The 15,632-nt window shown below is 44.4% G+C and overlaps 1 protein-coding gene and 1 long non-coding RNA gene across 2 annotated transcripts in view; both read right to left on the bottom strand.

Annotated features, from left to right (window-relative positions):
- The window catches only part of LOC307216339, a 265,091-nt gene that overhangs the window by 119,545 nt on the left and 129,914 nt on the right, over nt 1-15,632 (bottom strand). The window lies entirely within an intron of this gene.
- On the bottom strand, nt 329-8,076 carry LOC307216289 (uncharacterized protein). The gene is made up of 3 exons (XM_079976444.1): nt 7,874-8,076; nt 3,169-3,193; nt 329-1,487 (listed from the first exon to the last, which is right to left on the bottom strand). Exons 1-3 carry the CDS (start codon nt 7,997-7,999, stop codon nt 472-474), a joined length of 1,167 nt encoding a protein of 388 aa, XP_079832570.1. The 5' UTR covers nt 8,000-8,076; the 3' UTR covers nt 329-471.

The raw sequence follows: 15,632 nt of genomic DNA, 5'->3' as shown, positions 1-15,632 counted from the left end.
TTCCAGTGCAATCGCCATAGCGTTTGACACCTTTTCCCCCAGTCATGCAATTTATTGTTGGGATACTGCCAGGGAGATAAAGTCCATCTGAGCCCCAAGCCGGCTGCCGGACGATCCATCGACCTCCCGTAGTCACGCAGTATCAGCGATTAGTGACACCAGCTCCAGAAATAGATTGCCACATTCCTGGGCTGATGCACACTCTATCAGCAGAATTCACACAGCAAAAGTTGCACTCAGAAGGGTATCACTTAGAATGTTTATTCAACGTTGGTCAGAACAAAGAACAAACATGACCACCTGCTAGCGTGTTCTGGCGCAGAGAGAGAAACAAAAGCAATAGCAAAAACATAAATTTCCTGTGAACAGGAAATACGCAGACTCTGACTCACACAGCCTGCTCCCTCTTAAGGTGGAACGGAAATATCCTAACATCCTCCCCCTTTCCGTGTAACCTGTAGTACCTGTGGTTCAACCCAATTGCAACCTCTGTACATAAACCTTAAGTTGTTCTCTGTTAACAACCTTAGACAACAGATCAGCAGGAATTTCATTTCCTGCCACGTAGGACACCTGAATCAGTCCTTTTTGAATACACTCTCTTGCACGATGTAGCTTAATCTGCAAGTACTTGGTTCTTTGCTTGCAACTCTCCAAGTTCAGCAAAGCCAAACAGGATCTATTGTCTTGATATACTTGTATAGGACATTTCACAGAAACCCCAATGTCCTTAAACAGTTGCATCAACCATTCACAATCCATGAGTGAAAATGACAGAGCATTGAGATCTGCTTCACAGGAACTTAGGCTCACTGTCGTCTGCTTCTTGCACAACCAGTCAAACAGACAGTGGTTGTACATGTAGCACACTCCAGAAGTGCTAGTACCATCCGTGGTGTCACTTCCAAAACTAGCATCTGCAAAGATTTCAAGACCTCCAGTCTTCTGACTGGTGAACCTCAGCCTGTAGTGCATAGTCCCTTTCAAATAGCGGGCTATACGCTTCAGAGCTTTCCAATCCTGAACAGTAGGATTGTTAGCATGTCTGCTTAGCAGGTTAGTGCTTACAGCAATGTCAGGTCTTGAGCATCTAGCAATGAAATTCAACTTGCCTAGAATGCATCTGTACAGCGTAGTGTCAGAAAACGCTTCAGCAGTACTGTCCACCTGGTAACCTGTCACCATCGGTGTGTCTGCTGGGTTTGCATCAACCAAATTCAACCTGGTTAATACATCAGCAATTTTCTGTGTTTGGTGTACCAGAAAATTAGCTGCTTGGTCCCTGTCCACCTGCAGAGAAAGATAGTTGGATACCTCACCAAGATCCTTCATGTCAAAGTGCTCCTTCAGCTGAGCTAGGGTGCTTTGGTAAAAAGCCTGATTCTTCCAAAACATCAGAAGATCATCAACAAAACATAAACAATACAGTTTGTTTTGCCCCTCCTCCTTGACAAACACACATGGATCAGCTTTGCCCTGGTGAAAACCTAGAGAAAGCAACATCTCAGTGAGTTTTGTGTTCCAACACCTGGCACTCTGCTTGAGACCATACAAGGATTTCCGCAGTTTGCAGACCATTCCCTTCTGTATCTGCATTCCATCAGGTGGAAGCATATACAGCTGCTTGTCCAAAATCCCGTACAAAAAAGCTGTATTAATGTCATGATGGGAAACATGCAGTTTCTCCTCTGCAGCTATCTTGAGCATCAGCCGAATGCTCTCATATTTAACGGTGGGAGAGTAGGTCTCGTGGTAATCCTGTCCTGGTACCTGTGAAAAACCTCTGGCAACCAATCTGGCTTTGTGTCTGACTACCTTGCCATTCTGGTCTGTCTTAGCCTTGAAGACCCATTTGCTGCCAACCAGTCTCATTCCTGGGACTACCGGTACCAACTCCCAAGTTTGGTTCCTATTCAAGGAATCAACTTCAGCCTTCATGGCATTTAGCTAAGGCTCAGCATCTTTAGAGGTTAACTCCTGAACCTCTTTGAAGCTTGAAGGTTCCCATACCTTCTCTGAGCTACTAAGAACAGCAGTTGCTGTCTTAGCAAACTCATCAGCAAATCTCTTTGGAGACCTCTCTTTCAGACCTGCGAATTAGACGCAAGTCCTCTGGACTCATCTCCTCTTTCTTAGGAGAAAAGCGACCAATGGTGAACAGTGGTTCTTCCAGTTCATTGTCAGACGCATCAGATGGTCTGACTGAGGCCTTTGCGCTCTTGTAGTCTGCTGTGTCATCACTTCCATTGACACCAGCAGCAGCGCCACCAACTGAACTGGAATCCGAACTCTGATCATCATCATCATCATCATCATCATCAGCTTCCTCAGCTCTCTGAACATTATCTGGTTTTTTCACATCACCTTCATCCTCCTCTGGGTAACTCTGGAAAATTCCCACATTTCCCCCCCACTTAGGATTGTACTCAACACTCCTTGTGAACTTAATGGACTTAGATCCAGTCATCCATACTCTGTATGCACCTTTTTCGTACCCCATGAACAAACCATGTGCCCCACGCTTCCCAAGCTTGTTGCTTTGTGGGGTATGTATCCACATGTCAGAACCGAAGATTCTCATGTGCTTGACATTCGGTTTCTTACCAAACATCTTCTCATACGGAGTGCAACCAATAGGTGATGACAGTCTGCGATTTAAGGTATAAACTACCGTCGATAGAACCTCCCCCCAAAACTTCTCAGGGAGGTTGGCATCATGCAACAAGGTTTTCATACCTTGAAGCAATGTCTGGTTTGCTCGCTCTGCAAGTCCATTCATCCATGGCGATCTAGGCGTAGACAAGTCATGCTGGATTCCCTTCTCAGTCAGGAAAGCTTCAAACTGCTGAGAAGTGAACTCCCCGCCTTGATCGGTAAAAAGGCAGCTGATGCGCTTACCGTGAACATTGTCCAACCAATCACAGAATGCCTTGAACCTAGGAAACGCTTGCGATTTCTGCTCAAGCATAAAGACATGAATGTACCTTGAAAAAGAATCAATTAGAACCATGAAGTACCTTGCTCCTCCCAAAGAGGGCGCAAGTGGCCCAACCAGGTCCGCGTGCACTAACTGGTAGGGTTTGGAAGCCTGCCTGCTAGACTCCTTGCCTTTTGGAGCAACATTCACCTTGTTCTCTGCACAAGATACACATTTCATGTGAAACTTACAAGGTTTGATGTCCAAACCTTCAACCTGTTGAAATTGCAGTGTCCCAAGCACAGCGGAATGATGAGGAGTACGTGCCACATACTCTATATTACTTTATTTACACTTCAAAGCTGGTAGATTACAGAAAAACATCTTGCCTCTGCCGGAGCAGAGAAAGCATCCTCTCTCCTCTGAAGCACGGAGAGAAACACAGTGTGAACACAGAAAAACAGGAAACCAGTGTATGTCACATCCAGTCTCCTTTCCCGTGAGAAATTCCAACAGCACAGACTGTGGAATGTAAACACCTGTCTCGTGACAAGCACTTCGCTGCACAGTGAAGAGAGCAGAAACCAACATCCTCCCCCTTTCTGTGAACATCACTGGGCAGCGTGTTCGTACAATATCAGTACAAACCCAACTTCTGCACATAGGTACAGTGTTGATCCCTTGATACAATCTTGGACAATACATCAGCAGGAATTTCATTACCTGGCATATAGGACACCGTTACGAGTCCCTTCTGAATACGTTCCCTAGCATGTTGCAACTTCAATTGCAAGTGCTTCGTGCTTTGCTTGCAACCTTCAGAATTCAGCAAAGCCAAATATGCTTTGTTGTCCTGGTAAACCTGGATTGGACATTTGACAGGAATTTTCATGTCTTTGCACAATTGTAACAACCATTCACAATCCTTAAGTGAATAAGACAGTGCATTCAGTTCAGCTTCACAAGTACTTAAGCTAACTGTTGTTTGCTTCTTGCATGACCAATCAAATAGACCCTGATTGTACATATAGCAAACTCCAGACGTGCTTTTCCTGTCTGTAGTGTCACTTCCAAAACTTGCATCTGCAAATATCTCAAGACCACCAGACTTCTGATTGTTAAATCTCAGTCTGTAATGCATAGTGCCTTTCAAATACCGCGCTATGCGTTTCAGAGCTTTCCAATCCTTAACAGTAGGATTGTTGACTTGTCTGCTTAGCAAATTACAGCTAACAGCAATGTCTGGTCTTGAACATCTGGCAATGAAGTTTAGCTTGCCTATCACACTTCTGTACAGTGTAGTGTCAGAAAATGCTTCTTCAGTGTCATCTACCTTATAACCTGTTGTCATCGGTGTGTCTACAGGGTTAGCATCCATCAGGTTTAGTTTGCTTAACACATCAGCAATTTTCCGTGACTGGTGTACTAGAATGTTACCATCTTGATCTCTCTCTATTTCCAGAGATAGGTAGTTGTTTACCTCACCAAGATCTTTCATGTCAAAGTGCTCTTTCAGTTGAGCTAGGGCGTTATTGTACATTGTGACATCTTCCCAAAAGAATAAAAGATCATCAACATAAAACAAACAATACAGTTTCTTTTGCCCCTCCTCTTTGACAAATACACATGGATCAGCTTTCCCTTGCTGAAAACCTAGAGAAAACAATACTTCAGTGAGTTTTGTGTGCCAACACCGTGCACTTTGTTTGAGACCATAAAGGGACTTCTTCAGAGCACAAACAAATCCCTGTTTTACCTGTACGCCATCAGGTGGAAGCATATAAAGTGATTCATCTAGAGATCCGTACAGAAAAGCTGTATTCACATCATGGTGACTAATGTGTAGATTCTCCTCTGCAGCTAGCTTGAGCATAAGCCTAATGCTCTCATACCTCACTGTGGGTGAGTAGGTCTCGTGATAGTCTTCACCTGGTACCTGTGCAAAACCTCTGGCTACCAATCTGGCTTTGTGTCTGACTATCTTGCCATTTTGATCAGTCTTCGCTTTGAAGACCCATTTGCTTCCAAGCAGTTTCATTCCTGGAACTACTGGAACAAGTTCCCATGTTTTGTTCCTTTCCAAGGAATCAAACTCAGCCTTCATGGCATTTAACCATGGCTCAGCTTCCTTTGAATCCAAATCCTGGATTTCTTGGAAACTTGAAGGTTCAAATACCTTCTTGGAGCTTTTAACAGCTGTTACTGCTATCTTGGCAAACTCATCAGCAAATCCCTTTGGAGGTCTGCCTTTTGTGGCTCTCTGTGACCTGCGAATTAGCCGTAGGTCTTCAACACTCTCCTCTTCCTTCTTAGGAGAAAAATGACCTATTGTGAACAATGGTTCCTCCAATTCTTGATCAGAGCTTTCAGAGGGTCGCATAGAGGCTTTCGCACTCTTGAAATCCTCTGAATCACCCAATTCAGTTTCAGACTCAGAATCAGAACCTTTATCAGTGGGTGTGGGTTGCTGTGGCTGCTTTTGACTATCCTCAGTCTCATCACTGTCTTCAGGATAACATTGGAAAATTCCCACATTCTCCCCCCACTTGGCATTGTACTCAACACTTCTTGTGAGCTTAATTGTCTTAGAGTCAGTCATCATTATTCTGTAAGAACCTTTCTGATAACCTAGAAAGATACCATGCAATCCACGCTTGTCTAACTTGGAGCTTTGTGGTGAGTGAACCCACATGTCAGAACCAAAAATTTTCATGTGTTTGATGTATGGCTTTTTGCCAAACATCTTCTCATAGGGGGTACAACCAATCGCTGAAGATAACCTGCGATTATAACTGTAAACAAAACACGAGAGAGATTCGGCCCAATAACTCTCTGGAAGATTGGCATCATGCAGCAAGGTTTTTAACCCTTGAAGCAATGTTTGATTTGCCCTCTCGCAAAGTCCATTCTGCCATGGCGAGCGAGGACTAGACAAATCGTGTTGAATTCCTTTCTCAGTCAGAAAAGCTTCAAACTGCTGAGAAGTGAATTCCCCCCCGCGATCAGTGAAAAGAATTTTTATCTTCTTACCATGCACATTTTCCAACCAAGCACAGAATTCCTTGAACCTTGGAAAAGCCTCTGATTTCTGCTTGAGATTGTACACATAAAAATACCTGGAAAATGCATCAATGAGAACCATGAAGTACCTGTTTCCACCCAAAGAGGGCGCTAGTGGTCCAACCAAATCAGCATGAACAACCTGGTATGGTTCTGTAGCTTGCCTACTAGACACCTTACCTTTCACAGCCATTTTCACCTTGTTTGCTGCGCATGCCTTGCACTTCATGTGGTACCTGCAGGGTTTAATAGTCATACCTTCAACCAAGGCAGGCATTTTAGATACTGCCTCAAAATGCAAATGACCAAATTTCCGGGGAAAATCGTGAATACATTCTGCATGCAAACTTTTGTTGGAACCTGCAATGCAACAAGTTTCATCCTGCACATCATCATCAAAATACAAAACATACAAGCGATCAACATATTCAGCATGCAATACATAATCATTTTTCTTTGTGATGATGCACCTTTTGTTCTTAAAGGAAACGTCAATTTTCCGCTCATCCAGCTGTCCAACGCTGAGCAGATTATGTTTGGCATCCGGTACATAAAGCACATCCTGTATCGATAAGTCCAAACTGTGAAGAACAACAGTTCCGTAGCCTTTACTGGGGATTGTGTGGTCATCCGCCTGGTGAATCGCACCTTCCTGCGGTGTAAAAGACACGAACAGTCGCTTATCGTTGCACATGTGGTGCGTTGCAGCCGAATCAACAACGAAGAAAGATCTAGACGTCTTCTGGACCTCTGCAACCTCTGGAGTGAAGCGTGAGACCATTGCCTTGTGCTGCGTTGTCCTGGACACCGGACCTTTGCCTTTGCTCTGGCCTCTTCCACGCGATGAGCTTCCGCTGCGCTGCTCTGTCTTGGCCCTGGGATATTTGCATTCCCTCTTTATATGGCCTAGACGTCCACACGAGTAGCATTTCACTGCCTTCAAAGCTTTGGTGCCATCTGGTGGTTCCACTGCACTCTGGGATGACGTCTGTGAAGATTCCCCCTTACCCATGCAGCTATCACCCTGGCGGTCTGCTTCATTCTGAATCATGGCAGTATCACAGGCTACTCTAAGCTGAGCATGCGGCTGATTGGCATCAGATTCCCCATTTGCATCAGCCAGCCTTCTGCAGCTAGCCATCATGACTCTGGCATTAGCCTTCTGCATCATCTCTGCTGCATTAAATCAAGCTGCTTTATACAAGCTGCGTCTGTGCTGCTTCATTCCAAAAGCAAGTTCAAAACAGCCTCTGCCTGTGAGCCTGTGCCACTCTGCTTAACTGCAGCTGCCTCAAACCTCATTCCAAAGGCACTTTTAAAAGGTACTTTCGGTTTTCCCCAGCATAGGAGTTTGTTCCTTTGAGCCTTTGCCCGTGCCCGGCAAAATGGCCATTAAAGTTCAAAGTCCAGCCATAAAGCCATTAATTAGGAGCTGGCAGGCTGCCCGGAGCATAAGCAACATACCTCTCATCAATCATCCTGACGCGCAGAGATATGGTCCGATCCGTCCCTCTGCATTCCTTTGCATTCTTTGCCGGCATTCAGATGACTGCGTCTTTCTGGGCCCGATAACCAAAAATGTTGAAATTGTAGTGTCCCAAGCACAGCGGAATGATGAGGAGTACATGCCACATACTCTATATTACTTTATTTACACTTCAAAGCTGGTAGATTACAGAAAAACATCTTGCCTCTGCCGGAGCAGAGAAAGCATCCTCTCTCCTCTGAAGCACGGAGAGAAACACAGTGTGAACACAGAAAAACAGGAAACCAGTGTACGTCACATCCAGTCTCCTTTCCCGTGAGAAACTCCAACAGCACAGACTGTGGAATGTAAACACCTGTCTCGTGACAAGCACTTCGCTGCACAGTGAAGAGAGCAGATACCAACACAACCAACCCAGGCATCTTGGCCAGCGCCTGCCAAGACATGTGACAAAATCTTCGATGTGCATCATGAATACATCCTGCATGAAGAACCTTGTTAGTTTGTGCAACACAACAAGAATCAACATTAGACATAATAGCATTGTCATCATAAGTTATACAGAATAAACCATCTATAAACTTTGCATGCAAAATGTCCTCTTTGCCTTTGCTGATGAAACAGCCGTTGCTCTTGAAGGAAACCTGAAAACCACGTACAATCAGCTGTGGTACACTGAGCAGACTGTCCGTTGCTCCAGGAACAAAAAGTACATTACTGATGGTTGTATGCAAACTTGCAAGTTTAACAGTCCTTTCTCCTGCAATTTGCAACGTCCTTCCATCAGCCAGGTGGATTTCTCCGTCTTGAGGTGTGAAGGAGATAAACAGGTACCTATCCTTCGATAAATGGCGGCTCGCACCTGAGTCCACAACAAACCTTCCCTTGGCCTTTGGAGCAGTCTTTCTGGCAAGCAAAACCTTGTTTTCCACCGGCGTGGGCTTTTGCAGCTTGCCCCCCTGCTCCTGGCCATCAGACTTGCCTTTAGCCTTTGGTGAAGCAGTGCCAGCTAACAAAGCCTTGTTTTCCACTGGCGTGGGCTTTTGCAGCTTGCCCCCCTTCTGCTTCTGGCCATCTGCAGGCATCTGTCTTTGTTTACCTCTGGCCTTCCGGCCTCTGCAAAGGCTTTGACCTTGGTTCCCACGAGAAACAGAGACAGAGCTCTCAGCTGCCGACTCCTTGGCTCCCCCTGGAGGCTGGAATGCTGCCTGGGATGACATCACAGTCAGCTCCCCCTGCAGCTTGCAACCGGTGCCCTCAGCATCCCTGCATTCACTCGCATTCTGGGAAACAGCCAGGACCTCCGATGCATTCACACTCTGGGCTGGGATAACCGGCAGATGAGCTTTCTTCAAAGCATTCCACATCTGACGTGCAGTGGTGTTGCCAGCTAGCGTAGCAATTTCCTCCAGAGTGACGGACAAGACTATTACGTCTATGGCTTTCGAATCCTGAGCCATCCATTTCTCTGTCACAGGAACTGGGGGGGGCTTCAGACACAGTATGCCACACCCCAAACTGTCGCAGCAAGCTCTCACACCACACAGCCCAGGTCTCATAATTGTGCCTGTTTAACTTTGGGCACTCAGCAGCTTCAGAGGCTTGGAAAAACTCCATTCCACCTCTTTGCTTGAGCCGTGAGCCTTTATGCCTTGAAAAACTTCTTATCTCGGCAGCCCATTAATCACGAAGCCTCTGGCACGGCTCCCAGGCCAATTAGACCTGCCGGACATCAAAGTCTCTTTGCTGCGGCAACGGAAAGCCTCTGCTTTCGCTTTTCCCCACACATACCTCAGCAGTCTGGATCAGTCGCAGTCGCAGTCTCTTACTCTCCTTTAAGTGCCGTGAATCTGGGCCCGGAACCTGTTGTTGGGATACTGCCAGGGAGATAAAATCCATCTGAGCCCCAAGCCGGCTGCCGGACGATCCATCGACCTCCTGTAGTCACGCAGTATCAGCGATTAGCGACACCAGCTCCAGAAATAGATTGCCACATTCCTGGGCTGATGCACACTCTATCAGCAGAATTCACACAGCAAAAGTTGCACTCAGAAGGGTATCACTTAGAATGTTTATTCAACGTTGGTCAGAACAAAGAACAAACATGACCGCCTGCTAGCGTGTTCTGGCGCAGAGAGAGAAACGAAAGCAATAGCAAAAACATAAATTTCCTGTGAACAGGAAATACGCAGACTCTGACTCACACAGCCTGCTCCCTCTTAAGGTGGAACGGAAATATCCTAACATTTATCAGGGATAATATGGGGGCAATTATCCCTGGTGACCCCCCCATGGCAGGGGGGGACTTCTCACCTGCGGGTCATCCGATATCTGCCGCTTGCTACAATGGAATGCGGGGGCAGGGATGCTGGGTGCTTAACATTGCACAAATTGGAAACTCTCCATTGCCAGCGCCATGAGCGGGAGCATTCCTGTTCCTTAAAAAATATTTGAATTTGGACTCAGAAACTGGCATGTTCTGAAAAGAAGGAGACAAAAAGGACCTGCTAAACAAACCAGTCACTGGGTGCTAAGGTTTTGATCCAGAAAGGACTTTGGTCATTTTGCTACGGTATATTTGAGGTGAGCATCTGTTTCTTTTCTATACATGCTACTTCATGACTTGGCAAGCCTCACAAAGAAAGATTTAATTAACTAAATGGAATGCAAGAGGAATTTTATTAGAACTTTGTGAATCTGAGGATTTGTGGTGCGGGCCTCTGTGGAGGTCTCTAATTGGAACTGGCAAGATATGAAGGGACTTTGCACAAAAACATGTTTAGATATATTCTCAGCTCAAGATGATAAAGTGATGTAATTTATGGTGATTTGAAAAAGAAAGGGCCTTTTCAGGGGGGCTGGAGACAACCAATGGATTGCAACCGGGGTATATTTCACACAAGAAATCACATTTGCTGGCATGAACTTTTGTCGTATATCGATTAAAGTTAAAGTGAAGGTGGGCTTCCTGTTTCCGGCAGTGGGAAATGGCTGACTTCCATACGATCGGATCCCAGCCATGCCGGTAATTCAGGGCTGATATGGGGGTAATTAGCCCTGGCAGACTCCCCAGGGTGGAGGAGGACTGTCTAGTAGACCCACAGATTGTCTGAGATTGTCAGTTTGCATCAAGGTACAAGCAGCAGGACACTGGGTCCCAGAACACAACACGGCTGGCACTCTCTGAAGTCACTCTCATAGCCAGAAATATCTGTTTGATAAAATAATTTGATTTGGACAATAAACAGACATAGTCTGGACTGAAGAAGACTAAGAAAAAACCTGCAGAATTGTACAGTCCCTGGTGATTAAGCTCAGACTTCTAAGAGATTCTCATCATGACATTTGGATTACAGAGGTGTTTGGCACATTCTTTTTCTCTTCTTAATATCTACAATTGGTTTTCTATGCCAAGCCTCATCAAGAAATTATACTGTATTCAACAGTGTGGCTTTACTCAGTCTTGAAAGACTTGATAAAGATAAAAGAAGAAACAAGATGGTGTTTCTTAATAAGACACAGCACAGAAAAATGAGAATTCCTCCCTTTTTCAAGGGAAGCAGGAAATATTTGATGGCTGACTTGAGATAACAATTTGGGACAACAAATAGTGCAGCTGTTTGCAGAAGTTTTTCATTATGAGTGAGAGAGGAGGCTGAATGGATGTCTAGCAGCCCCCCTTCTAGGGCCTGGAGGGCGGGATTGTGTGGTCTCCAAGAAGGCTGATCAATCGCCAAATGACTTATTTCTGTTGATTACAGTTTATTTACATTGCAATATTGCAAACAGTCTGCCCAACAATCTATACAGTGGTACCTCTGGTTACATACTTAATTTGTTCCGGAGGTCTGTTCTTAACCTGAAACTTCTTAACCTTTCATCAAACAAAGGAAAGCTGGAAGACAACCCAGAGTCCTGGAAGACAAGACTGTGGAATGAGAAAGGGACCTCTGAGGGGGACTGCAGCGAAAAACATTTGGTGAACAAATAAGAAGAAAAGCAAATTTCCTCTTGCATGTTAACATACATATGGATTAGTTAAATACGATTGAAAGTCGATACTAGTAACTATTAAGATAAAATAAAGGATTAAGATTAGAATTATGATGTGAACAACCAGGAGAGAAAAGGCAGGAACAAGAAACAAAAGATTTTCTCCTGACCAGCCAGAACATGGGAAGTCTCTGTAAATTGTATAATTGGGAATGTATGATTGGCTTTGTTATTTGGATTATGACATGGCAAGATTTGATATGTTATTAATTGGAGTGTTATAAATAAAAATTAATAAAAACATTAAAAACAAAAAACAAAATATAGAGCTGTAGTAACCACATGACCAACCCATGCCTTATTTTGCTTTTAATATATTTTTCTTGTTTCATAGCAGTTGTTATCTTTTAACACGCCTTCTTTATGTCAGAATAACCATTTTTACCTACCTGACTTCTTACAGGTTAAGCGCTTGGTAACAATCTTAAAGCAAAGCTTTGTTACACTGATTTTTACCTACTACAAGTAACAACAAAGTGGAAAATGAAACATATTTTAAAGCCAATGGAAGGAAGATCATTATTGCAGTTAGTATCCCAACAAAGTGTAGAACCTTGAAGAAGAAGAAAGACTACAGACATTTGCTTTTTCCACTGCAGAGAGTACATAAAACACACACACACACACAGTCACTGAGCTCAGCACAGAGCATCCCTTGACATGGCATTCCTAAGGCCAGCTCTCTTCATACATGCATTAATGATACATATTATATGTCATTTATTTTTCTATGTTGGAATTTGAGATGCGTATGTAGTTCTCTCATCCAGATTCTGACCTGGTTGTTGCATCATACACCTTTGTGCACCTTGTGAACACAGGTTGACAAGCATCATTTGTAATGTGCTCCCACCCATCTTTTTCATTTTCCTACTTTTATTAAAGGGATGCGGGTGGCGTTGTGGGTTAAACCACAGAGCCTAGGACTTGCCTATCAGAAGGTCGGCGGTTCGAATCCCCGCGATGGGGTGAGCTCCTGTTGCTTGGTCCCTGCTCCTGCCAACCTCACAGTTCGAAAGCACGTCAAAGCGCAAGTAGATAATTAGGTACAGCTCTGGTGGGAAGGTAAACGGTGTTTCCGTGCGCTGCTCTGCTTCACCAGAAGTGGCTTAGGCATGCTGGCCACACAACCCAGAAGCTGTACACTGGCTCCCTCAGCCAATAAAGCAAGATGAGCGCCGCAACCCCAGAGTCGGCCACAACTGGACCTAATGGTCAGGGGTCCCTTTCACATTTTTACTTTTATTAAGAGTCCTTCTGGTTTAAGTGATGATCATCTAGTATTATTCCACTGTGGGTAAGCCAAATGCTTCTGGCGACTTTACAATTGGGAAATGAAGGAATCAGTTCTCTCCCTCTCCTTCCCTCTCCTTCCCTATCCATCTCTCTCTCTCGCCCCCACTTGTCTGCAAGATGTAGGCTTTCAAGGGAGATGGATTCTAAGTTTGAATATTCCAATTTCATTAACATGACTACTAACTCTGTGAGGTTGTTGAACGTCATTTTCAAAATCATCTCTGTGTTAGAGATACAGGATGCAAACTGTAGCACTGATGGATCCACTACCAACCACATAATCTCCTCTGGATGGCTGGAGGTCCTTCCAGACTGGGGTGGGTGGGGGAGATAGAGAGAGAGAGAGAGAACAAATGCTTGGTGAGAATCTGCCTTTTACTACAGTTTTAGGTTTTGCATAATCATTTAAATTATATCACTAGTAGCTAATTGATTTGAATATGTTGTCTGATCATCTGTGGCCAAATAGCATGGTATGTGATTAGAGATATGTTGATATTTCTGTTTGTTCTGAGTTCTGGGAGGCATAAAACACAAGTAAAAACCATTCAAGGTCAGCACAGATATCTTGAGGTTCCCTATCCTTCCTTCAGTCTGTCAGATGGAGTGAATTAATAATAATAATAATAATAATAATAATAATAATAATAATAATAATAATAATTTATTTTTAGCCCACCCATCTGGCTGGGTTTCCCCAGCTACTCTGGGCGGCTTCCACCAAAGTATTAAAATACAGTGGTAGCTGCCCTAAACAGGGCTGCCTTCAGATGTCTTCTAAAAGTCTGGTAGTTGTTCTTCTCTTTGACATCTGGTGGGTGGGCTTTCCAAAGGGCGGGTGCCACTACTGAGAAAGCCTTTTGCTTGGTTCCCTGTAACTTGGCTTCTCGCAGTGAGGGAACCGCCAGGAGGCCCTCAGCGCTGGACCTCAGTGTCCGGGCAGACGGATGGGGGTGGAGATGCTCCTTCAGGTATACTGGACTGAGGCCGTTTAGGGCTTTAAAGGTCAGAACCAACACTTTGAATTGTGCTCTGAAACATACTGGGGACCAATGTAGATCTTTCAAGACTGGTGTTATGTGGTCTCGGCGGCCGCTCCCAGTCACCATTCTAGCTGCCGCATTCTGGATTAGTTGTAGTTTCCGGGTCACCTTCAAAGGTATTATTATTATCATTAAACTGTGTATTAAAGTAGAAACATGAAGAGTTGTAGCCAACACTGCAGAAACTGAGTTCCACTCATGCAAAAGGTCTTGCCTTGACTTACTTATTCCCACAAATTCAGTTGCAGATGGTCCTGCAACACTCTGGAGCAGATTTTGAGGGTGCACAGGAGGCTGCAGGGGGAAGAAGAGGACATGGAATTCCATTTTGGAAGTAGAGGCCTGTTGCATGAGTGGAACAGCAATGTTGGATACAAAGTAAAGTCTTTGTTATGTACTGAGTTGAAAGGATCCAAAATGCAGCAGTCTGATTGGTTCTAGAACAATAGGATCCAGAATGCAGCAGTCTGATTGGTCCACAGGAGCCACCCAATCCAGCTCCAGGTGGACATGAATCCACAACCTGATTGGCCTACAGGAGAATCCCGGAATTAGCCAATCACGTGGGGCCCATTGTGTAAATAATGTAGATAAAGCAGACATTTTGGGGGAACTTCCATGCCTCACTACTATGAGCTGAATAAAGAGCATGAAATCCACACTTGACTCCGAGTATATTTCAGTCTTCCTAATGTTTATTTGGGGTGTTGCTATTTCCTTTTTATTGGTGAATAAGTAGCACCCTGCCAGTTACATAACTGGCTGTTGAAAGGTGGTTGTTTCTGCTATAATGATAGCCACATCCCAAGTTTTCAAAGGGCCCTGAGCTAAAAAGTGTTGCCTAAACCATTTGTGCTTCAATAACCTTTCATGCCTTTCTCTCAGATGGTGTTCTTGGAGCATAATTACAGTTGCAGGAAAACATTTTCTATGACTTGCCACGAGGGGTGTGCAATTCTAATGTGCATGTTTTAAAAAACAGTTTTAGAGAACTACATGACAGAGGTTGAATTGGAAGATGGAAGGAAATCCACTTAATAGTCTGTTTTCCTTCACCACCCAGTCCCCATACATTAAAATAGCAAACCTTGACAGAGCCATCAGTATTTAATTTCTGATTCTTCCCATAACCTCCCATATAATTTCTGACTCTTCCCATAACCTCATAAATAAATGTTCAGATATTCAAAGTGGATCTCTGAACCAATCTCTAATTAAAAACAACAACATTTTGAAGAACCCTTTCTCTCCCTTAGAACATCAGAACATAAGCAATGCAATCAAATCTGCAAAATTCCAAAAAGAAAAAGGAAACAGGAATGGGATCACCTCAATCAGCAATAGGAATTTAAACCGGAAGTTCAAACTCTGCCCCATTTCCAATGGATCCTCCACAGGGTCCAAGTTGACATCATTTACTCAAATGCCGAGACAGGTGTGCTGGGACTCTGAGAGAAAGAAAGCAACTCCCTTCCCAGAGGGCAATTTGACTTACGACATCTGTGCCGTACAAATACAATCAGGTTCTCATTTCATTATGAGAAAATAATTCATTTTTATTTCTGCATCCAAGTATTTATTATTTTAGCCATCTAAACCATAGGTAAAGGTAAAGGGACCCCTGACCATTAGGTCCAGTCGTGACCGACTCTGGGGTTGCGGCGCTCATCTTGCGTTATTGGCTGAGGGAGCCAGTGTACAGCTTCCGGGTCATGTGGCCAGCATGACTAAGCGACTTCTGGCGAACCAGAGCAGCGCACGGAAACGCCGTTTACCT

This window comes from Podarcis cretensis (assembly GCF_951804945.1).
Source record: "Podarcis cretensis genome assembly, chromosome: 5".
NCBI lineage: Eukaryota > Metazoa > Chordata > Lepidosauria > Squamata > Lacertidae > Podarcis > Podarcis cretensis.
The sequence above is the reverse complement of the archived record's forward strand: the minus strand, read 5'-3'. Positions and strand labels throughout refer to the sequence as shown.